General features: G+C 36.3%; 3 protein-coding genes across 3 annotated transcripts in view; 1 reads left to right on the forward strand and 2 right to left on the reverse strand.

The window, feature by feature from the left end:
• Positions 1–328: 328 nt before the first annotated feature.
• CGGBP1 (CGG triplet repeat binding protein 1) lies at positions 329–2,933 on the reverse strand. Its single transcript, XM_069475048.1, has 2 exons — positions 2,876–2,933; positions 329–912 (listed from the first exon to the last, which is right to left on the reverse strand). Exon 2 carries the CDS (start codon positions 891–893, stop codon positions 390–392), a length of 504 nt encoding a protein of 167 aa, XP_069331149.1. The 5' UTR covers positions 894–912; positions 2,876–2,933; the 3' UTR covers positions 329–389.
• A 53-nt stretch (positions 2,934–2,986) lies between these two features.
• On the reverse strand, positions 2,987–3,834 carry LOC138387882 (uncharacterized). The gene is made up of 2 exons (XM_069475049.1): positions 3,668–3,834; positions 2,987–3,077 (listed from the first exon to the last, which is right to left on the reverse strand). Exon 2 carries the CDS (start codon positions 3,068–3,070, stop codon positions 2,993–2,995), a length of 78 nt encoding a protein of 25 aa, XP_069331150.1. The 5' UTR covers positions 3,071–3,077; positions 3,668–3,834; the 3' UTR covers positions 2,987–2,992.
• A 252-nt stretch (positions 3,835–4,086) lies between these two features.
• The window catches only part of ZNF654 (zinc finger protein 654), a 76,552-nt gene continuing 56,194 nt past the window's right edge, over positions 4,087–24,444 (forward strand). Inside the window, exon 1 of the mRNA XM_069475046.1 lies at positions 4,087–4,372. Within this exon, the coding sequence (XP_069331147.1) occupies positions 4,175–4,372 (198 nt within the window). The 5' untranslated portion in view covers positions 4,087–4,174. The remainder of the gene's footprint in view (positions 4,373–24,444) is intronic.

Here is a 24,444-nt window from a genome sequence, read left to right on the forward strand (position 1 = left end):
CAATTTCCTAGGCTAGTCTTTGAGTAATTAAGTAATCTCACAAGGAATAATCATACATGGCAACAGGGTAAAAAAGCAGGGCAGTTCTTCCATGCACAAACATTTCAGGAGAAAAACCATCAATTTTAAAGATAACCATCAGGTTTCAGGTATCCTAGCACACTCTAAACCTAAGTTTTGCTTTAGACCATTGGTGACTAAAATTAACAAGTTTTGCAGTGAGGTTTTTTTTTTTTTTTTTTTTTGCCTGCAACTATATACACATTGCAAAACTATTCTGCATCACATGATTTTTAAACGAAATAAATATAAAAATGAACCACACAATCAACACATAACTTTAATACTCCACATTATTTATCTTGATCACAATGGTGGTAACCTCCTTGTCAACAATCTTGTGAGTTGAGGAGCTGATTCTCATTCTCATATCCATCAGGCAGATAGGCTCTCCGCAGCTGGTCTGACTTAGGTATGGAGCCTCCATTCTTCACATGGCGAGACAGAAACGCACGGACTGCTGGGTGATCAGCCTTCTCAAGTGGGATATTGGCTTCCAGGCACATTTTGACAAAGTCCTGGATAACACTGACTTTCTCTGTTTGCGCAGTACTGTTGCACTGAAGAGATGCAGTTAGGGGCCTCTGCTTCTTTCTCACATTCTGCTCTTCAAATTCTGCCTTCCTCTTGGTATGAGTCTTTGACTTGAGGTGGTCACTAATGGCAGACTTGCGAACATGATTCAGAACCACATTGCAAGAAGTGCAGAAGAGTTTTCCTCCATCTTCATGTAGCTCACCTCCAAACTCCGAGACTCGATCCAGGGGAGTCACATACAAAGCAGTCTTAGAACGGTTTCGAGCAGGTGGTGCGGTTACTACAAATCGTTCCATTCTGACTTTGAGTAAGATTCTTTCAAGACAAGAGAAACAAAGACATCTGTTATAACAACAGCTCATCCTGGAAGTAATTAATAATAAAAGGCAGAGTATAAGCACTCTAACATTAAAGACTTCAAAAAACGTAATTCAAATTAACAGACTGTGTCCATTAAGTCTTAACTTATCCAAAATATGTGAGGGAAGGCAAAAGTAGAGCAAGTTACTAGTTAAAACTAGATCCATTCCTTGATTTTTACGAAATTCAAATAAATTAGAACTATGAAAAAAAACCCTCAAACTATCCCAGAGTTCACTATCTTTTATAACAGGAAAACATAATCACAGGTCAACAGGTAGAGTATTAATTATATTAATCTCATCCAATTTAGGTACGTATTCAAGTTTAAAAGAGCCTCTCTCCTGTCACAATTTTGGGGCAACTGATTTTAGGAATTCAACTGTGGGCAAAGTTTGTTCAAACAGGTGGGCTGATAAACTAGCATAATTCTGTATGAAGATGGATATAGTTTCCAAAATTGTTCTGAGGAGGAAAAAAAAGTAAAACTAAGAAAGAACACAGACCAAATGCAATTAACAGAGACAATGCATTAAATTTTAAAGCCAAAATATAGAGTTTAAAGTTATTTTTTAATGCATGTATAACTCTCCTAAGCTTTCTGAAATGTGATAAGATATGCAAAGTGCTTTCTCCAATATCTTTTTGTTTCCTTTTCCCATTAAAGACTAATAATTACATTTGTTAATATCTATTTCACTTATTGACTAGTAAGTTAGAACAAAATCAAGAACTTAACATAGTGTCTAGTATATGGCAGAAGCTCAATCAAAACTTGATGGAAAAAGTAAAGGAGCATCTTCACTATTTGTCCAAACATTTATTTAACTTAGAAGCAGCTTAATACTTTCTCAATTTATCCTAATAACAAGCTTTTATGATTACTGGAACTTTATGGGCATTGAAACCTTGAAATAATGAACTATTTTGGTAGGTGACAAATGGTCATTAAGTCTTAATTGTTCCCTGGGGCCGTGCCTTTGGACTAAGCTCTTATAATAACCAAGATGTAAAAAATTAAAATGAATTGACAGAATCCAAGTTGGAATTCTGTTCTGTACAAATATGTTAGTGAAAGATTCCTAAGTGTGCTCTGAAGAACTATGCTTTATGTAATCAGAAACAATAGAGTATTCTATTAATCCATACTAGAGAATAGCTGGGTAACATGAAATCTCTTTCAAAAAATTTTTAAATTGTCAATGTGTTAGACACCCATGGACCCAACCCAAAGGATTTTATATTTCACAGAAATTCTGGAAAGTATAATGAAGTCTAGGTTTTAATAGGCTTAATTCTATTTTTTACCATTAAAGTTTTTTTTTAGGGCATAGCTCTCATTTGCCAAATACAGAGTCAGGCCATAGGTTTGCAATGGCAGAGAAGGCAGACACGATTCCTGACTAGTACTTAGTGAATTATCATTACACATATTTGCATTTTAAGTTAATGGTATGTGTTTCACACTCCCATAACAAATCAGTCCCGATTATGATTAATGGTTCTAAGTTAGTTATGAAAAACATTAAATATTTGCACCCACTAATGCCTAAATCTTATTTTCTATGTGAAAAATCATCTATCTTTAAATATTGGGATTTCAAACTTTAATAAAGTACATAATTCTTTATGACATAAAATGCTCAATCATTTGTGTAAATGTGAAAGGCCTATATACTATCCAATGTCTTGTAACTTTCAAAAACTCTGTGTTACTGCAAAGGCAAATATCTACCCAGTAGAGGATGCTCGAGTTTACATTCCCGAAGAACAAAAGTGTTTTCAATAGAAGAGAGAGATATTTTAAACGAATAAGTTCAAAAGTTAAGAGCAGGAGTTAGACAACAAAAGAAAAGCAGGAAATCATTTACTAAATCAAAATAAAACTCATCAGAAGTTTTCAAGTTTAAATGTTTACCGGATTAGTTTCCAGTTTTTTTCGTCTTGATACTTAGTGAAGGGTCTCCAGCGCAAAACCAGAGACGCATCAAATCCTGGCACTTTCTGTTTGTTCAAACCCGGAGATGCCTTCAAGTCAGTTTTTCAACAAGTGGTGGTGGGGAAACAGTTTCTGGGCTTGCACCCTATTTTCCCTGCGGTGCCGGGAAGTCATGCCTTTACTGTAAAACGCGAAAAACAAATGGAAAGGAAAAATGGGGGAGGGGGAGGGGAAAAAAGGGTGGATGAAAAGATGAACAAGACCGACCGCGCAGGTGTCTCTAAAATCGTTCTTCAGGTAACTCTACACCACAAACCCGATCTCAATGTTAACCCAACACTACCCCTCCCAGTTCCTTCTCGGTTGTCCGGCCCCCTTTACACCTCCTCGCGGTCCCCAGGCCCCAGGGTTCGGGCGGGGGTGGGAGAGAGGAGGGGCGCGGGACGTTCCTGGCGTCTAGACTCCCTTCTCCCGCGCCAAGCCCAGCACGCCGGCGCCCCACCGCCCTGACCCCGCTAGCAGGGCCGAGTCCCAGCTGCCAGCCGTGGGCCCAGCAACTCAACAGCCGAGTTGGCGGCAGTCTCAGGGGAGGCGGCAGCAGGAGCCTGGGGGAGGCGGCCGCTGTCAGGCTTCCCGTCTCCTCCCTCTTCCTCCCGCCGACAACGGCACCCCGGCCCCGCCCCCGGCTCCCGCTTCGGGACGGAAGGCCCCGGGCCCAGAGCCCGCACCAACGGCCGGGCCCACCCTCGGCCTCCCTAGCTGTCTCGGTACCGTAGGATCGAGGCCGCCGTTAGGGGAAGTAGATGAGACCTGGTCGGAAAGGAAAAGAGGAGGAAGAAAAGGAAGAGCAAGGGGATGAGGGAGAAGGAAGACTCGACGACGCCGCCGCCGCCGTCGCCGCCGTTGCCCGATCGAGCCCCCGGCGGCCGCTGTGTCCCCCGCCGCGCCCCGTCCTCCTGCACCGCCTATGGCAGAGCCCGTAGGCGGTCCCCAGCAACCGCCGAGTAGCATTGACCAACAGACCGCTGGTCTATCAAACAGACGGTTGATTTGACCAATAGTAATGGAAGGGCAGGTATAATAATGATTGGCGGCTAGATTTATCCAGTGAAAACTGTGGGCGTGGGTGGGCGGAGCCGGAAGTAGAGCCCAGCAGAGAGGCCCCTGTCCGGCTAGGGCGGAGGGAAGGGGGAGGGAACTAGAAGAGGAGGAGGTTAGCCAAGGCAGCTACAGCGGCGGCGGCGCAGGGGCTGGTACGCGCTGGGCGGCGAGAGCCTCATGGCGGAGGAAGAGAGCGACCAAGAGGCCGAACGCCTCGGAGAAGAGCTCGTGGCCATTGTGGAGTCCCCGCTGGGCCCTGTGGGGCTTAGTTCTGCGGGCGACGGCAGAGGTGGCGCTGGCGGCGGCAGCTGCGGCGGCTGCGGCGGCGGCGGCGTCGGGATCAGCAGTCGGGATTACTGCCGACGCTTCTGTCAGGTGAGGCGCCCGTTGGCTGCCCCGACTTGTCACCCGGGTCCTGGGCCTCTCTGCGTCTCCTGGCCTTCTCGTCCACGAATCTGGGTTGTGTCCAGTGCTCGCTTCTCCAGCTCAACAAGGAGGCTGAGGGTGAAGCTACTCCCTCCACCTATCCAGCTTGGGGTGGGGGGCGGGGAGCAGGACAGGGGTGACCCGCCGGCTTGGGGTTGCTAAGAAAGTGAGAGTTGGTCGGGGATGGAAGGGCTGGAGAGAAGGAGGGTCAGCTGGCCGGAAAGCTCTGTCCTGACAAGCCTCTCCTACCCCAAACAGACCCTTTCCTGCCCGAGAGTCCCGCCTTTCTTATGTTTCCTACTGTGGTCCTTCTCACCGCGTTTCGAACCTCTGATAAGGTTTTTTGCCTCCTCTCCTGCGCCCCTTGCCCCTTGTATTTTCCCCTTTTTCGGGCATGGGAGGCATGCCATCTCTCTACCACCTCCTCTCCTGTCACAGTCACCCTTCCCCCTCTGCTAGGGTCTCCTGTCATCCCTTCACAAGATCCCGCTGGGCCAGTTCTCCAATTGGCTTAGGCGCTGACCCACGCTGATTTAGTTACTTCTTCGGGCGGGGGGCGGGCGTTAAGGCAGTGTGATTATCATCTTTCCTTTTTTTTTTTTTTTTTTTAAACTTCCTTCCCTTGACACATACACGTATTTTCTAATTAACTGCTCGTAGAGAAAGTCATTTTCCTGAAATTCTGGCTCCAGTTACATCTTCAACTCCCATTATCCTTTAAATTACAATGTATTTTATTTAGCCTGTAAAATACGATGTCTGAACAGTGACCGTAAATTATTTTCTTAGTCCACTGCCACCAGGATTTGATGTTGTTTAAAGTGTTTGTAATCAAATGTTATAGAACCAAAGTACTTGTTTGGGGGTAACGTTTGTGTATTGTGCATTCTCATCTGTGTACATTTATAATTTAAATGTTTTGTTGTTATTCATAACACTCTTTGTTTTGTAAGCCATTTTGGAAAAAAGCATTTACTCCTTTTCCATTTCGTCCGTTCCTTTTTAAATTTGTTTATTATTTTGGATGTATTAGGGTTCAAATCCTGGCTCTACCACTTCTAGCTCTGTTACCTAGAACAAATTACTTCACCTCTCTGTGTGTCAGTCTCCCCTTCTGCCAAGTAGGGATAATAATTGAATAAATTTATGAAGAGTTTGGATCAGTTAGTTATTAATTTCATTCTGGTAATAGGTAGGAAATAAAGTTAATGAAAAGTGAGCATCATGTTTGTTGACATTTGATTTTGTGCCCTTTAAAGCATTGAAAGAAAAAGAATGGAGTTGACATTTTCAGGTAAGTTTTTAATGCTTTAGTTCAAATTGTCTTTTGATTTCATTTTTTCCCCCAGTGTCATAAATAAGTTGGTTTGAAAGTTATAATTGTCCTATAAAGGGTGTGTCAATTTCTTCAGCATTGCACTCTATTTAGTGACATTCTTGAAAATATATTTTTATTTTGATAATTGGCATTCACTGGATTTAGAGGTTCAGTTTCTTGTTTTCAGAGCACTTGTTTTCTAACTATACATTTTATATTTATTATGCTATTGGTAGACTTCGTGCCTATACAAATTTAAATTTCTGAAAATTAGAATAAAGTTAATATATTTATGGGCAGAAAATCTATATCTTTCTGTTTTGCTTTTTATATCGTTAACGAGCAACTTGTTTTGGTTATACTTAGCTTTGTTAATTTACTTGATCAAATAACCCTTAATTGCAGTAGAATCTGAAATTTTATTTGAGGGCCAGAACATTTTTGAAGAACTTTTAACTATTATTCTGTTTCTTGAACTCAATTTTAAGAACAAATGAACAAATTTAGCCTGTGAAATACAGTGTCTGAACAGTGACAGTAAAATATTTTAAGAACAAATGAAGTTGACTATTTTATAAAATTTCACTACTTTCTAAATATCCAAGGAAATAAAACTAAACAGGAAGAACTTAATTAACTTTTATTTTACATTCCTAAATTGAGTGTTATACTGACATACTTTCATGTTACCGACTTTTACCTGAAATCTCATTACCTATTTTATAATACTCTAGATTACCAGTAGATCTGTTCTTAGGTTCCTCTCCATCTTGCAGATGATCTTTGTGAAGTTCCTCTTTCTATTAAAACTTTTAGTTGGAATAAAAAATTACCTTTATTAAATTATATTTTTATCTACTGATTAATAAAATTCTATAGTTATTCTGTTTTATTTGCCAGTAAGAAAAGCAGTGGATTATATAATCTAATTCCCAAAGATTGTTTCTTTTTGAAGATTTGGTTTTCTAATATTTACTGAGGGTAATATTAAACAGTAATATTAAGTGTTAAAATAAATTTGAATTTATTAGTAAATGACTTAATGGTGAGTAATCTGTAAAATGGATAGTATGCACTTGCGTGGGTGACAGTTAACTAAATATGTGCATTATACACACAGCCTGATGGTGTTGAGAAGAAAGGCTCCAATTTATCTTCCTCCTTTTAGAGGGAAATATGAATCAAAATTTCTTGGCAGTTGTGTGGGTGAAGGGAGAGAAGAAGGAACACTTCTAGGGAGATTCTTCTTTTATCACAAGGAAAAATAAAATAGGAGATAAGGTGTAATGTTGGACTAACTGTGTCTATCACATCCTCCCTGGGCTCTTGTTAGTAGACTCTCAATAAATGCTTAAATAGAATTGGCCCTTAACTGATACTTAATTTGCTTTGAAGATGAAAGGTAGGAGAAAGTAACTTTTATTGAGGGCCTACTAACTCTTAGCCTTCAGATAGCAAGTTACATAGTTGAAATTGAGGCCTGAACAAGTTAATTTGTCTTAGTTTCAGATAGGTGGGTAGAGAAGCTGGGATCTGAACCGAGCCTTCAGTTTCTACTGAAAGGCAGATTGAAATTACAAGTAAATTTTCATATAATTATAGAGGAAGTTTTTTTTGGCAAGTGCTGCAAAGAGAAAAAAGTTACTGAAAATACTCAGGAAATCATGGATGAAAAGTTTAAAAAGTACTCTTTTGTTATGCCACAGTAGTAAAAAATATTTCAAAAAACAGATCATTATTGTCCCTTTGACTTGTTAGGTGCTATGAACATTTCGCCAATTCCTGAAGGTTCTAATAATTCAACTTATTTTGTCACCACATGTATTGAATTTTTTTTTTTTTTTTTGCCATAAATTGATTGTAAACTAAGCAAGTTAAGGTACTTTCTTCTTACTCAGTGCCAGAGTGAATATAGTGAGTAATAAATATTTCTGGAAATACTTTGATATGTTGATTAAGATAGACTTTAAATTATTTCACACTACAATGGGGTTAATAGTCATTCCATCAGGATGTCATGAATATAAAATGAGAGAATGAACATATAGTGTTTAGTACTATACCTAGCTCGTAGATAGGCTTGAAGAGATAGAGGCTATTAATATTTCTCTCTTGTGAAATCCTCTGAGGATTTAGGAGGGACATTAGAGATAATCTAATCTGTAGGTAGTTTATAGTCTGTGTCCCATAATAAACTTTACAAATGTTATAATTCTTAAATTTCGTTATTTAACTAGAAAAGCTGAATGCTTCTGGTGAAACACAGTAATGTGCAAAACAACTACATTTTCTCTATGGCAGAGGTTCTCAGAGATTTGGTTCCTACACAAGACACTTGGCAAAGTCAGGAGATATATATTTTTTTTTTTTTTTTCTTTGAGACAGTCTAGCTCTGTCGCCCAGACTGGGGTGCTGCGGTTTAGCCTAGTTCACAGCAACCTCAAACTCCTGGGCTCAAGCGATACTCCCAAGTAAGTGGGACTATAGGAGTGTACCACCGCCTGACTAATTTTTTTATGATTTTTCATAAAGGCAGGTGTTGGTCTTGCTCAGGCTGCTCACCAACTCCTGACCTCAAGTGATCCCTTCCTCCTCAGCCTCCCGGAGTGGTTAGAGGAGATATTTTTGATTGTCTTGATTGGAGTAAGCTGCTGGCATAAAGATCAGAGATGCTGCTGAACATCCTACAATGCACAAGATAGCTCCAATGACAAAGAATTATCTGATTTAAAATATCAGAGGTGGCTAGGTTGAGAACTGAGAAACCCTGCTCTATCCTTACTCTGGGACTCTTAGTGGATACTTTATGTCTGTAATGCTGATACAAATGGCAAAAAAGTATTTAATGATCCTCAAATGATTTTTGAGTAACTACTGTGGGCTAGACACTATAATAGGTGTAGAAGAGGCAATCTTAGCAAAAGAAAGGGTAATTTGCCTCATTGTTTTATAAAATACATGCTAATCTCTCTTTAGAGAAATTAAAATTTAATTGTTTTAGGAAAAAAATAATCCTTATCTCTTGGTCTTCGTATAGAATTTACATAATATAATTCTATGAGTAGTTTTTTTAAGCATAGTACATTTTAACAATTCTTGCTATTAATTGGAATATTTAGAAATTTTCCTTTTATTTTTATCAATGTACATAGTTTAAAAAGTCATATGAGGCCTAAATATTAGGAATTGCATTTTGCTGCTAATAGAGAAACTGGCTTACATTTATTTCTCATATAAACAGTCTTGACAGATAGTATAGGGATGGTATGGTGGCCTTATCATCTTTGTATAATCATTTGCTCGCTCTTTCTTATCAGTCATCCTTACCTTCCCATCCATCGTGATCCAGGATAGTTACTGAAGTTCCAGCTATCACATCGGACTTCCAGGTGACAGGAACTGGATATCTTTGTGGGGGAAGCCCAGAACAACTTGCCCTAAATTCTACTCAGTGACTTCAATTTTTTTAGCTATCCCCATATGAAAAAAATGTTAGGAAATTTTTTTTTTTTTTTTTTTAAGTTTTGTTGTTTTTTTTCTTGGTCAACACATGCCTGTGATTCTTTTAGTAAGGAAGGAAGAAAACAAGAATGGATATTATAGAAGCAACCAGCTAGTTTTTAGGGGGTTGGGGGCACAGCTTATATTAATCATAAAAATAGCAGTCATTCTCTGTCCCTTTCCTTCCATACTTATTCTGCAGAGACAAACACTTGCAACTCTTTTAGTTATTTACCTTCATGTTTATAAATAATTTTTTCCCTAGTTGTAGATGTGATCAGTTGTCCTAGTTGAGGGAGATGATATGGACTGTGTCACCATCTCACTATGTACACTTTGATTTTACCCTGTTTTCTCTATGCCCTTCTTCTCTCTACTTCCCCTTCCTTCCCTCTTTGTGTTAAGTATCTTATAGTTCAGTCTTTCCATAGAATTAGAAGTTAATTTCCATTATTTTGGTAGGAGAGGGAATCAGAGGGAGATATTCAACTGGTCTTTCTTTTTCCTTTTTTCTTTTCCTTTTTCCCCTTTCCTTTCCTTCCCTTTCCCTTTCTGTTTCCCTTTCCTTCCTTCCCTCTTTCTGCTTTCTTTCTTTGTCTGTCATGACAGAGTCTCACTCTTTTGCCCTGGGTAGAGTGCACTGGTGTCATCATAGCTCCCTGGGCTCAAGTGATCCTCCTACTCCAGCCTCCTGAGTAGCAGGGACTACAGGGCTGGGCCAGGACGCCTGGCTAATTTTTCTGTTTTTAGTAAAGATGAGGTCTCCCTCTCTCTCAGGTCGGTCTCAAACTACTGAGCTCCCATCTTGGCCTCCCAGAGTGCTAGAATTACAGACATGAGTCACCCCACCCAGCCTCAACTGATCTTTCTGTTCTTGACTCCTTTTACTTCCACTTTTAGAGGTATATGGTGCCTCAGGTTTCTGAGATTTTTCCAGGGTTCTGAGATTGATTCAAGCACACATCAGCTTGTTCCTGAACTCCTTCCACTGATGGCTTGAATTTAAGGTACTCAGGTCTGTTAAGTCCACTTACTACTCATTCATCTAGTTTCCAACTACCCAAATGTAGACATCTCTCCTTTCTCATTCCTTTTTTCTGTGTGGGTTTAGGTTTTTTAAAACAAATTTATTTTTACCTTATTTTAATGGAGTTTTCAAGTGGGATCAGAAGTAAATGTGTGTTCAATCTGCCATATTTAACTAGAAGTCTCAAATTAGTTTTTCTAGTTCAATAAAGACTAGATATGGAAGATGCTGAAAAGGAAAGTATTGAAAATAATTCATAGTGACTTATTTACTTTTGAAAAAGAGTATGCTACTTTCTGATTTAGTCTGTAGTGATTAAGAGCTAGAAATAATTTCATTGTATTGAATTACTTTATGTTTTCCTTTTGGCATAATTATTTTTATTTATAAATTGCAAGTTAAAATTTGTAGTTTTTTAAAAAATGGTTTTCAAAATTGAGCACGTTTGGGACATTTCCAGTGACCATGAAAGGTGAAATCCATGAAAAGACATTAACTTATTTATTATATTAATAATTAGGAAAAACAAAACAAAATGAACCTTAGATCTTGAGGGCTGTATTTGAGGAGCTAAATGCTTTTTTTTTGTTGTTGTTGTTGTTTAGTACTTTTTTAGGTTGACTTTCAGAGTTGATTTGCACTAATTGTTCATAATGACATTGTGTGTAATAAATCATGGAATAAAATCATTGTTTGTAATAAATCATCAATGACCAATGTTAGGGGAGTTGTTACATACAATGGAATCCTATGTCCTTACCCCCAAACAATTATATTTTTAAAGAATATTTATTTATATAGGAAACTGTTTATACTATGATAACCAACTGAAAAGACACTGGAGACAGTTGATTTCACTTTTGTAAATAAAAAAGACTGAAAAGAAACATACCAAATTGTTAGTGATGGATGACTTCTTAGTGGTATGTTTGAGGCTGAATTTTGTTTTTTTTCTTTACACTTGTTTATTTTTTAGATTTTAAAAAATCAAACTTACTACCTTTATAATCAAAGAAAAAATAAAGTATAAAAATATAAATTTTATTTTTTCTTTCCCTACCTCACAGATTGTTTATTTTCTACAAATAAATGCAAAATTATCCTTGATGATGATGAAGTTTTAATTCTTTCTTTACCAAAATATATGAGATGATTTTTTAAAAGAATGAATTGGTTGAGTGAACTTATGAAGGTCATTTTAGGTTGACCAATGAGATCCTAAGCTTCAGTAACTTTTTATACGCAGTATTTCATTAGATGCATGACTATTACTACTGTCTAAATAACCACTTATTACATTGTTTAAAAAAAACTATCTCAATTTTAGCTTTGTAGGTAAAATGGTAGGAGAAAGTATTTTTAAATGGAGTTCACTGCTTCTAAGTTCTTTAATGATACCATCATTTTGCAGTTCTGCCAAACAGAAGTAAGGCACCAGCTGTACTGTGATTGTTGGCACTGCATTTTTTTGATTTCCCTGCCAAAATGTGCTAAACTATACTTTAATTACAACAAAAACAAATAAGAGAACTTTAAATTAAATTTAAGAAATCTATTGTAAAATATGTGTCTGGTGGGCTATTTGAAAAAATAAAATATTAATAAAATCTAGTCAAATGACATTTTAAATGTATATGTATATTAATATGTAATGTTAAGGATATTAGGGGATTGGGATGCTGGTGGCAAAAGCTGTGAGAGGTTGATTTGTGTAATGTGTTACATAAAATCCTAAAGTCCAGTATGTTAACTCTGCACTGTCAACTCTCCCAAGCAATAGTAAAAATAAAAATAACTGAAAGACTCTCCATCTAAGCAGTAGATTTTTGTTGAAGCTTGTCAGTTATATGAGGCACTGGAGATGCAGTGGTAAGCAAACAGGCATTGTCCCTGTTTTAGAAAAGGTATACAATACTATACATGGGGGCTAATAGGAGGCTTGACTATTTTTTGGATTCTCGGGCAAGTTCAGCTCTGCTGAGATTCTTTGGTTTAGTTTGAACATGTTGAATTTAAGGTACTTTTGTCTCATCCAGGGAGAGATCTTAAAGATAGCTGGATTTACGGACACGAGACAGAGTTCAGAAGGCAGGTCTGGTTATCATCTGTCAATGGTATTTGAAACAATATGTGTAAATAAGCTCATATAAGGAGATAATGTAGACAAGGAAAAGAAGAGGACTTAAGCCTAAAGCGTGATTAAATGGCCTACTAGGAAAGGAGAGTCTTCAAATGAAATCTGAGAAGGATTAAAGAGGTTGGAGAAAACCAGAGAACTATGGTGTCACAGAATGCAAGGTAAAAGAATGTTTCAGGATGAGGTGAATGGCAACTGGCATAGCAAGCTGTTGAGATCCAATCATTGAATTAACATGGAGTCTTAGGTGACTCTAAGCAGAGCAGTTTTGATGTAGTGATGAGCTCAGGAGTTAGGCAGGAGTATTTTGAGGAGTGAGAGGTAAAGAAATAGACAGTAAGTATATATTAATATAACCTATAAAGAAGAAGGAATGATATGGGTGGTAACTGAAGGGATTGTGAATTCAAGGAAGGATTTTTTTAAAAAATTGATGAGAATGGGTATGTTTAAAATCTGATGAGAATTATGCATTTGAAAGGAAGAATGTAAATCTACAAAAGAAAGAAAGGATAATCCATAGTATAAGATTCCTGAAGGGAAGGAAGGACAAGATTCAAAGCACAAGTGAAGGGGAGTTACTTTATGTAGGAGCTTTTTGGTAGGAGGAAGGTTTCTCTGTTGAGACTACGTGGAGGTTTAAGGAGAATGGAGGTCTAGAATGGTAGTTGCCTAGAGAGGTAGTTTCTGTAGGTAGTTACCTACAGAACTATTTGCATTTGCTGATTATGAATGGAGAATGACCACTAGTCTATACCTTTGTTTATTAGTGCTTATCTTTCTAGGTGAAGGCATGGAGAACATGAATAAGTTACCTGCATTTGGGATTGGGTGTAGACCATGATTCATCAGTTAATTGACTTTGAGAAAGAAGGACACAGGTTCATTTTCTGGCTCCATTTTCAAAACAGTACAGAGAAGTGAAGGGTGAAAATACAGAAGGAAGAGAAGTGGTTATATCAATAGATATTAATAGACAGGTGCACAGCATTGCCCTGTGTACTATAAAAATATTTATATATATATGCGTATATAGATACTGTTCTAATAAAACATTTACACAGTTTATTAATATGTATTTTATAGAAATATTTTGTAGACTAGAGTTACGGACATTAACCAGTATTTTTGGTTACTCTAAAGTTGAAATATTCTGAATACTACTCAAGTCTTGCCAATGATTAAATGTGTGTTTTATGTTTTAGTATCTGGAACATTTTATTGGAATGTTCTATATATGGATATGTGTACTTAACTCATATTTTGAGTGGTTTTCCTTTATCAGGAACTGTGAGAAGTCCTGTACCTGTTTTATCTCATTTAATTCACTACCTTACAGGGTATGTGCTATTATTCTCATTTTACAGATCAAGAAACTAAAATCAGGATAGAGTAAATGGCTTGAATAAGTCATGTAGCTAGTATGTGACAATCAGAGTGGAATCTGTCCACTCTATCATGAGCCAGCCTGTGCACTTAACCACTATGATATACATATACATTGTATTGTATCACTCAATGTGCATTTGGTATCTATTGTAGCATCTGTGCATATATACTACAGCATACTAAAACAGTTTTGAGTAGTAGTAGTGCAATGGGCATTGATAAAAAAAGACTCAAAGGAGCAGAAACAAAAGATGTTCATAAATGTGAAAGAGAGAAAAAGAAAAAAAAAATTAAGTTTAAGCTATCAGAAGTTCCCCATTAGAAGTGATTCTCCACTCTTATTCACAACACACCCCACCTCCAGCCCACCTGAATGAGATATACTTAGGTAAGTAGCAGTGGCTCTCAAAATATGAAAGTTATGATGATTACAAGCCAGTAGAAGTTATTTTATGTTTATTATCTTGTGTTTTGAAGGTAGGAGGGTGCGGCATGTGTTTTAAATGTTTATCTTAAATGATTAAATTTGAAGTTTCTATCTCTCCATATTATTTAGAGTTAACCTTGAATACCTGGAAATCCCACCAGTCCTAAATACAATGGATATGCATTCTGAGCCTTGATCTGCCATTTTACCATCCTTTGAAAACTCTTGCCAAAGATTTCTCAGATTGTAGAATTTATTAGGAAAGTCGAAAGTGTATATAAGTTCCATGCTTATGAGGATGTGGTGAAATGGATATCTCATTTTCAGCTGATGGGAGTAAAAATCACAACTATTTTGTATCAAGATATATTAGTTCATCAAGATATATTGGAAACCTTAAGAATAATTTGTACCTTTTGACTTAGTCATTTTCTTTATAGCATTGACTTCTGAGGAAATATAAATTTGGACATTAAGCTATTTATCATAGCCTTAATTATAATTAATGAAATGAATGAATTAAAAAGGGAAAGCAACCAGAACATCTAAAATAGTTGAATATCTTTTCATCTCTCATATACTATTATTTATCCATAAAATGATATTTTCAGTGGCTATGTAATGACCTAGGAAAATATAATTATAACTCAAACAAATCAGGTGGAAAAATTTGTTTGTAGAAGGGATTATATAATTTGGATAAAGATTGTCCATTCCCACTGTACTTACATCTGAATTTTAGAGGGGGAGAGAGTGCTTCAAAGAAAAATCAAATGAGCTATTTCACTAGAAACAGGATCTCTTGATGATCATCCATGGAGCCATTTGTATAATACAGGAAGTCTGTAAACCCTCTGAAATGATGTATAAAAAGCTGTATTTGTGTTTTATTGATAAGCAGTTCCAAAGGTTTTTTTAAAAATCAGATTCTCTTAATAATTTCAAAACTTTCCAAAGACAACCCAATAATAATCCAAACACACCAAAAAGTTGTGAACATTTACCGTAAGCCATTGTGGCACAAGTAACACTGCCTGTTTTTTGCAAATAAACTTTATTAGGGTTTGCCCATTTATTTCTGTATTTTCTGTGACTGCTTTCTTGATAGAACAGCAAAGTTGAATAGCTGGGATAGAGAATGTATGGCCCATAAGCCACTTTCTGGTCCTTTAAGAAAAAGTATGTCAGTCCCTGTCCTAGATTCTCATTTATTCTTTGCAACAACCCTGTGAGATAAGTACTATTTTTATCTTTATTTTATGAATGATGCAGCTGAGACTCAGAGAGATTAAGCAAGTACCCCCAAGACACACAGCTAAAAAAGGAAAATATATCTAGATGTTAATAGTGGTTATATGTGGGCAGTGCAATGATGGGGGATTTTTTTTTTTCTCATATTATCCAGATTTACTATAGTGAATATATATATATGATATAATCAAGGAGGCAGGGAAGGTATAAAAACTTACATAGAACAGAGTTGTGAGAATATTAAAACTCATTCATCTTTTTTAAATTTATTACTTTGATTTCCTCCATTTCATCTCGTGTTTATAAACTTAGAGTGGATATGTAATTTTGCTATCCTTGGCACCTGACTATTATGCAGCCCCTTCTTAACTCTTGATTTTATGAAGAAAATATTCTATTATCTTTAGGTTCTTAAAAACTTCTATATTAACTGAAGCCATTTTCTTTTACTCTAACTTTTGAGATTCTTTGTCTTCTCTTTTATATTTTGAAGTTAACTTCAACAGCTATTAAGTGTTCATAACTTAATAAGTGCTCATAAAATGCTGTATATATGTCTGTCAGATAGTACATAAATTCTTAATATCAATCAATTGAATTATCCTTTATTATCTTAGGCATAGATCTTGATACATAAAGTACAGTAAAAGTGTTGTAGATGGTATTCCTTCAAGAAAAAAATTATTTACTGTGTGAAAAGTATCATCTTAGTGATTACAGGGGATTTAAAGAGGTAAAAGACGCAACCCTTGCCCTCAAGGAAATGAATCATCTACTAAGGGAGAGAAGGTGTATCTGACTGCTACTTCCATTTTTATGACCTGATCCAACCCATAGTCATCTTTCCCCTGGATTATTTTATTTCCTTGCTTCCAACTTACAGTTTATTCTCTACACAGCAGCCAAAAATGATCCTTTTAAAGATGTGAGATCTCTTCCAAACCTTCCCTGCTTTTCTATCTTAGTCAAAGCTAAAATCCGTACAGTGGCCTGCAGGGCTCCATGATCCTGCCCCTGACTAGCTCTTTGACTTTGTCTTTTATTCTTCTTTCCCTCTGCTACTTACCTTTACTTACACTAGCTTTTTTGCTGCTCCTTTTATTTGAGTAAGTATGCTTCTTCTTCTTGGCCTTTGTTTTGTAGGCTGGAAATAACTTTTCATTTGGATATCTATGTGGTTAGCTCCAGGGCCCTTTTCAAATATCCTCTTATCAGAGAGATGGAGGCTTCTCTGAATACCTTATATAAAGTAGCATCCCATCTCTAGCATTCCCTTTTCCCCTTGTATTTTATTTTTTTCCAAGGTACTTAACACCATCTAATATATATTTGTTTGCCTATTTTTCCTCCACTAAAAATGAAAGCATTAGAGTACTTGGTATAGTAGAGCACTCTAAGGTTTCAGTAAATGAATATAAACCCTAAAACAGGAACACTGTGATTAGTGCCACCATTTTAATTCTTATGCAAGTTAACACAGAGAGAATACTTCAATTAGAGATAATTGGGAAAATTTTAATGGATAAGACAACATTCAACTTGACTCTTGAATTATCTATTGGGTACAACGTATACTATTTGAGTAACAAGTACACTAAAAGCCCTGACTTGACTACTATACAATTCATCCATGTAACAAAAAAACATTAGTATCCCTTAAATCTACTGAAATAATTAATTTTTTAAAAAAGAATTGTTAATTAAAATGTAGGCATGAAAAAAAGAAGTAGTATGGGAAGGAGAACATTTTAAGTAGAGCAGATAATTTTTGAAAAGGTGGATGGCATGGTGCATTTATGAATGGGGGTAATAGTTAATTGACTAGAACTATGATTCTTAAAATGTGATTCCCCAGAACGGCAGTATGAGCATCACCTGGAAACTATTAGCAATGTAAACTATTAACCCTACCCCACACCTACAGAATCTGAAACTCTGGGGGGTTCAGCAGTCTATATTTTTCACAAGCCTTCCAGATGATTCTGATGCATACTAAAGTTTGAGAACCACTGGACTAGAACATTGACTTAGAGAAGTATTGGGAAGTATTAAGATTAGAAAAATGGGTTGGTACCGATCTTGAGTCAGGGGTTTGAATTTTATGGGATGATAAGGGAGTTTAAGGGCAAAACAGTGCCATCATTAATCTTAAAATATTGTTTTAAGATAGACTAGAGGAGGTAAAGAATGAAAGCCTACACACAAAAAGTGAGTATTTCAGAAAAAGGGAATTGAAAGTCTACCTGTGTAATAGTAATGAAAATGGAGTGGTAGGAACAGTTTCAAGAAATGTCATGGAAGTATTTAGCATCTTGTTAAATGTAGAAACAAGGCACCAGAGAATTCTATGAAATTGCATTAGGTTTTTAATCTAAATATCTGGGAATATGGTGGTAGTATTAACAATAAATGGTAAAAGGGGGCCGGGCGTGGTGGCTCACGCCTGTAATCCTAGCACTCTGGGAGGCCGAGGTGGGCGGATCGTTTGAGCTCAGGAGTTCGAGACCAGCCTGAGCAAGAGCGAGACCCCATCTCTACTAAAAATAGAAAGAAATTATCTGGACAGCTAAAAATATATATAGAAAAAATTAGCCGGGCATGGTGGTGCATGCCTGTAGTCCCAGCTACTCGGGAGGCTGAGACAGGAGGATCGCTTGAGCTCAGGAGTTTGAGGTTGCTGTGAGCTAGGCTGATGCCACGGCACTCACTCTAGCCTGGGCAACAGAGTGAGACTCTGTCTCAAAAAAAAAAAAAAAAAAAACAATAAATGGTAAAAGGAACAATTCAGTACAGTTTTGGTTCTATTGGGTTTTCAGAGTTAATGTATTCTTGAAAAAAATGGAAGAACAGAAATTGTTAATCAGTAGCCACAATGTACATTTTTATTAATATTGAAAATACTCATCTCAAGAACAGTGGATTTTTGGGTAACTGATGATAAAGTTTATTGAAATATAGAACTCTTAATTTATTTTTTCCTTTTAGTAACACCTCAGTACTTAAGAGTATAAGTCTGCTTCTGTGTTTGAGAGAGCTAATTAACCTATGATAGTTTTTTAGTTTAAAAAATTTTTTCAGGTTTTAATTTGGGGACATAAGCAGTTTTGGTACAGGGGACCAAATGTCAATAAAAATACTCATATGTCAGATTTCTTCAAATGAATTGTCTCCCATGATTGAGTTCACAAAGAGAAATTAAAATTTAAAGTCTAAAAAGGTTAAGATCCTAAATTCCCTTCCTAGAATATTGCTTAATCAGAGCCATTGGGTCTCTCTGTGCCTCTGTGGTTTAGAGCTGGGGATTTTTCAGGAACTGCAGCTTGGATTGTCTTCCTTTGATTGGTAGTGGTTTCTTTCACCCCTCTAAAGGATAATTGTTTAACCTCTTTGTGGCTTACTTTTTTTTAAGTGTCTGGAAGCCCAGTAGGGCAAACATTTATTATTGCACCCAGCCCAATACCGATTAAATTTAGAAACACTAGTAATTCCCTGAATTTAGTACATAGTACACGTGACTCACATTACTGTTGCCATTAGGATTTAGTGATATCAGAGGGAAGATGGATGCACAGAGAACAGGATGCACAGAAAACAGGTTTCAACCTCAGCAGGCTCACCAGGGTGCCAGGCAGTTGTGCCAAATGCCAAAGTCCGTAACATGTATTTAACTGGAAAAATTCATCAAGTGGTCAGTTGTGACACTGTATTTTACCATATTTTTGGGAGGGCTAGAGCTCTTAACCTGTATACTTCTATTTCTTCCTTCCAGAAAGTATTATAGTATCTGAATTTCCTTTTGCAGAGTTTACAAATTTCCATGTATAATAGCCCCAGGCACCAGGTATTAATTCATTTTTCCTACTTTAGATTTCTTTCATATTAAAAGCTTTTAATTTCTATTTCTTCTGTGTTTTCCTGGTACTCCTCTGCTGAAGTAATTGTGGTACAGCTTCTAAAGCCTCTTGTTAAAGATTATCACTTTGTATTGTGACAAGCTCCAAGTACAGTCATTGCCTTGTGATCCACAGCCCCAGTGTTTGGCCATTGCATCTGGATTTCTCTATCCCCAAACTTGTGCCAAGACATTTTTAGTTTCGTGCTACCTGGGGTGTTGATATTCCCAATGTAATTTTTAGACCTATTGAACTTAATCATAAAAGCACTCTTTTTGTGGCCCATATTTGTATTACTCATCAACAGATACCTAAAATGAAGCTGCTTTTGATGTTTCTGAAGTCTGTGCTCCTAGAAGCCCAGTGAAGACAGTATCTCTTCTGCTACTTGCTCCTTTAAACCTTTTTTTTACTTAGCTTTTAATTGTTCTAGGCCTTGCTTAATTTGTTCTACTTGGTTGGCAATGTAAACATTCCTTTTTGACACATTTCTTTCAGCAGTAGTAGGATATGTCATTTCAGGTAAACATAGATGTTTTTTGTATGTGTTTACATTATAGCCTGTTCTTAAGTTGGCCTCTCCTATCTTCCTTTTCCTTCCTTTTTGCTCCTTCAGTTATCTTTTGTAGTACTTTATTTAATGTTAGAGATGAAAGTCAAGGAGTTTGGACTTCATCAAAAAGCATTCAATGTCAAATAAATTTTGCCCAGTCTCATCTCCCTGACCTAATAAAATCTTATCAGCCCAAAATCAAACTCAGGATTAACTGCTTACTTTGTTTCTTTTCAGTATTGCTTTTCCCATTCACTCCTGCAGACCTACATTTGAGTTCCTGGAGCACCGTCCTTTATGGCACCATGCCATAGCATATATAGCCATTTGTTGTAAATGTTAACTTGAAGTGCATCTGAAATGCTTCAAGTATTTTAAGGTAATGTCCCTGCTTTTTTATTTTCTCAAATCTGTACAGATTTTGTATTACTTTGTTTAGTAATCTCAGTCTTCAAAGTGTGGCTTTTCATTTGCTGTTATTATTGACTTTATCTATCTTTGAAAGAGGTAGTTCATTTCCAGTCTGGGTTAGTCTTGAGATTTCCATCCAGCAGTTCCCTTCTGTCCTTCAGGTACGTTTGGAACCAGGACCAAAAGTTACTTTCTAATGAGTAACAACTATAATCCTTTTTTTTTCTTTCCTAATTCCATCTTTAAGAACAGTTCTTGTATATAATCCTTTTTTCACATCTGTCTAGTCTAGCCTCTAAGAGTGAACTATTATTTCCAAGGAAGTCTCTCTCTTCTTCCATCTTAACCAGCATGCCCTCCTTTTATTTTACTTTTTTAATTCTCCCACTGTTATTTTAATTGTAAGTGTATTATCTGTTTCTTTGTTTTCTTAAAAAAGCCAATTTAGTTCTTGAGACTGAGCAAACCTGGTCCTAGAGTTAGTGTTTGTTCACCCCTTGTTTTAATTTGATCTTCATGGACTTCTCCTTGTACATGTATCTTCGGGGTTTCCTTGTCCATGTACCAGTTTTAATATATATGAAGGAAGCATTTAATATGTTACTCTTCCCTCTGATTTTAGAATAAAATGAAAAATTGACAGGGATCAAAATTTATCTATAGCCTTTAAAATGACTTACTACTTATAAAAAGTAAGTTGGATCTTTAAGGAGATAGCCACGCGGCCCACATGGAGGACCCTGACCTGCCTCATATGTGGTGGATGTAGAAAACTCAAGGAGATGAGAACCAGACCTGTACATTAACTTTGGCCAGGCGCTGATAGCTTCTCACTAGTATTGTTAATTTCACTTGTGTGGAGTAAGGGAATTTTGGGGAAGGATGAAAATTGTCCTCTCAGTGGTACTTTTTGAGAGAGAGTAAGTTCCTATTTTGTGAACAGGAATGTAAAGGAAAAGAGAAAAATCTGTCCGGAGTTTCATCATGTCCAGAATTTAGGAAGAGGACAAAAATAGAATGAAATAGAGAAGGAGAATTCTGAATGAGTTTTTGTTGTTTACCCTTCCCTACTCATTTCTCCTCCACTCACCAACATAGGCAGCCTGCTTTCTAGTTCTTTGCCCTGGCTTATAGAAAATGTTGGTGGCTGGCTACAAAAAAGAAAAAAAAAAAAGTTACGGACTTAATGTTGTGTGGGAAATCATCATTCTTTATTTAATTCATGAAATATTCATACAAAGAACTTCCATTTGAGGGAATGTCAGAAAAAATATACTGCTTCTGGGATAAGGGTACCTTTTCAAAGTAACACCAAGAAGAGATAAATGAAACGTTGTAATCAGGTGCAAACTAACAAGAATGCAGCTTAACAGAGTATCTTAAAAACTAAAGAAATCACAACTGATTTTAAATACTAATGTCCAATATCCTGATTCAAAGAATTATTTACAGTGTGTTTAATGAAAATTATCTCTCAAAGCTAAGGTTGGTTTTTAGCGTAGAGCTAATTCTGTATGGTCTATAATATCTAACTGTACTGTATTCTCTCATTACTCACCAAAACATCTTTATTTTGCATATATGTTGGCTTTTAGGTGAATATTAGGACCGTAAAACTGCTTCATAGGCTGAATTGCTTTTTGGAGTTCATTTGTATTTAATATGAAGCATGTTTAATATTCTAATTCCAGAATCTCTGTGTTAGCAAGTATAATACTATATATTTCAAACTGTTGTGTATATCTGATTGGTTTCTGTGTTAAACTAGTTTTTGATATATTTTCTTTCCTCTTGGATGGAATGAATTCCTATAATATAATTTCATTCCTTCCTGTGTAGGTTCATTATCTTCTATTAAATCAACTGATATAAACGAAGGGGATAGATATGCTTTGGGCAGAAAAATACAACTACTTCATTTCATTTTTATTTCTTTATCTATTTTTTTTGTAGATAGAATGGCTGGAAAAGATTTAGTAGATGGAAATTTGTTTTTGTGGATTATTTTTCTTTTTTTTTTTAAGAAACAGGATCTCTTTCGCCCAGGCTGGAGTGCAGTGACACAAATCCTGGACTATACTTCATTTCATTTTTAAAATATCTTTTCTAACAAAGTGAATGATTTTCAAATTAGGAACTAAATTTGGTTAAAAGAATTGAAGCCCAAAATAGGTAGGGAAAGCTGATAGGGGGTTTTTAAGTAAGTTTAAATCTCTCAGGTAAATGACATCCAAGTATAGTGTGGGGGACAGGGAACACTTTGCATAGAACCACAGTAATGTTTGAAGAAACAGAACTAAAGAGATGTTATCAATCTAGATATGGACAGATATTCTGTTTTTAAAACAGGTGGGTTATGAGAATAGAAGACCACTAAAAGTAGTATAATGTTGAGCCAAATTATTGAATAGTTTATTAAATAAATGGTTGTTCATAGTTAGAAAACAGTATCTTCATCTCTAGTCATCACTATAGGTTCATTAAATCAGATCATTCCAAATTCTTATTTCTACTTTTTTAATAATGAGATTATTGGTAATAGATATAGGAGATGTTACAGACTTAGTATATATGGATTTCAGCATGGTTTTTTTACAAAATTTCTTGCATTCTTATAGACATGTGGAGAAATGGGGAGTGGATTAGTATTAGTAACTAATTGAACACTCTTGCCAAAAGGATATTGGTTAATGGTCCTAAGTATATAGCGGAAGGATCTGAACTTGGCCCTATTATGTGTTGTGTCTGTGTGAATTTTTTTGTATACAACTTTGATGATAAAATGAAAAACCTCCTCTTCAGATTTATAGGTAACCCATACTGGGAGGCAAAGCTAATGTATTGGCTAGAAATGCAGTACTGAAGGTTTGGGCTGAAACTAAGAATGGGGAAAAAGTAAGAAGGATTAATGTATAGTTATCATGCAAAAAAAAAAAAATCAACTACAAAAAGTTATAGGATGTAGGAAAACTGGCTTAATATAGCAATCTGTGTGAAAAAGATATAGCATTTTTGCTGACTCAAAAATCAATAAAACCTAAAGTAACTTCAAGCTGTATTAATATAATAAAGTCAAAAAGGGAGGTGATATTCCCATTGATTCTGACTGGAGTTGCCTGGAGTCCATAAACATGGACAATTTGGATTGTGAACAGGATATACTAATGGGAACTGTGAAAATTTTGTAGACTATTGGGAAATAGTTGAAATGGTCGAAAGGATGGCAGATATTTAATCTAGGGAAGAGACTATAATAAAGATGTGATAGCTGCCTTATGATATTTAATGGACTGTTGCATGTTTTGTTTACATAATTTTAGAAGTTCAAACTAGAACTGGTGGATAGGTGTTACAGTTTTTGCTTCATAATGAAGAATTTTCTAATAAATTGGTCTATAAAATTAAGTAAATTATCTTTTGGGGTGGTGAATTGCTCATCAGTAGCAGTATTCACATTGGTTAACACTCTGGGAGTGATAGTGTAATGAGTATTTGTGCTCTGCTTGGTAGTTTGAACTAGATAATCTTCAAGATTCCTTTTAACAGTAAGATTGTATGGAAAAATTAAGATATAGATAGAGATGGTTACCCCCATCTTCCAGTTTGAAAATACTTGGTCTTATTACATTCACAGAACCTATTAAAAACTTTAATGTTGTAGAAACATTAACATAAGGAGTAGTGAGTTAAACCAACAATAATCTTTATTAAGCCCTCAAAAGAACTGGGTTTTAGATTTCTCGCTTCTATAGATTTTGTCCTTTGCAGATTCCAACCAACTTATAACTTAATTAGAATCCGTTTTTAAACCATTTTGGTGTGGCTTTTTTGTTTTGTTTTGAGACCAGGTCTCTCTCTTTTGCCCAGGCTCTAGTAATGATAGCTCTTGTTTGTTATATGCCAGGAATTATCCTAGATTTTAATATATGTCTGATTTAGTTCTTTGGTAAGCCTGTGATTAAGGTGATATTAAATTCCATTTTGCAGGAAACTTATACTGAGACGTTTAATAACTTTGCTAGGGCTATACAGCTAATAAGTGACAGAGCTGGAATTCAAACCCAGGTCTGTCAGATTCCAAAGCCTATACTTTTTCCATGGTGGTGCCAATCTA

This window comes from Eulemur rufifrons, chromosome 7, assembly GCF_041146395.1.
Source record: "Eulemur rufifrons isolate Redbay chromosome 7, OSU_ERuf_1, whole genome shotgun sequence".
Classification (NCBI taxonomy): Eukaryota; Metazoa; Chordata; class Mammalia; order Primates; family Lemuridae; genus Eulemur; species Eulemur rufifrons.

What these genes read in the sequence shown, in the direction of transcription:
- LOC138387882 (XM_069475049.1), bottom strand. Translation starts at nt 3,070, where the DNA reads ATGACTTCCCGGCACCGCAGGGAAAATAGGGTGCAAGCCCAGAAACTG.
- CGGBP1 (XM_069475048.1), bottom strand. Translation starts at nt 893, where the DNA reads ATGGAACGATTTGTAGTAACCGCACCACCTGCTCGAAACCGTTCTAAG.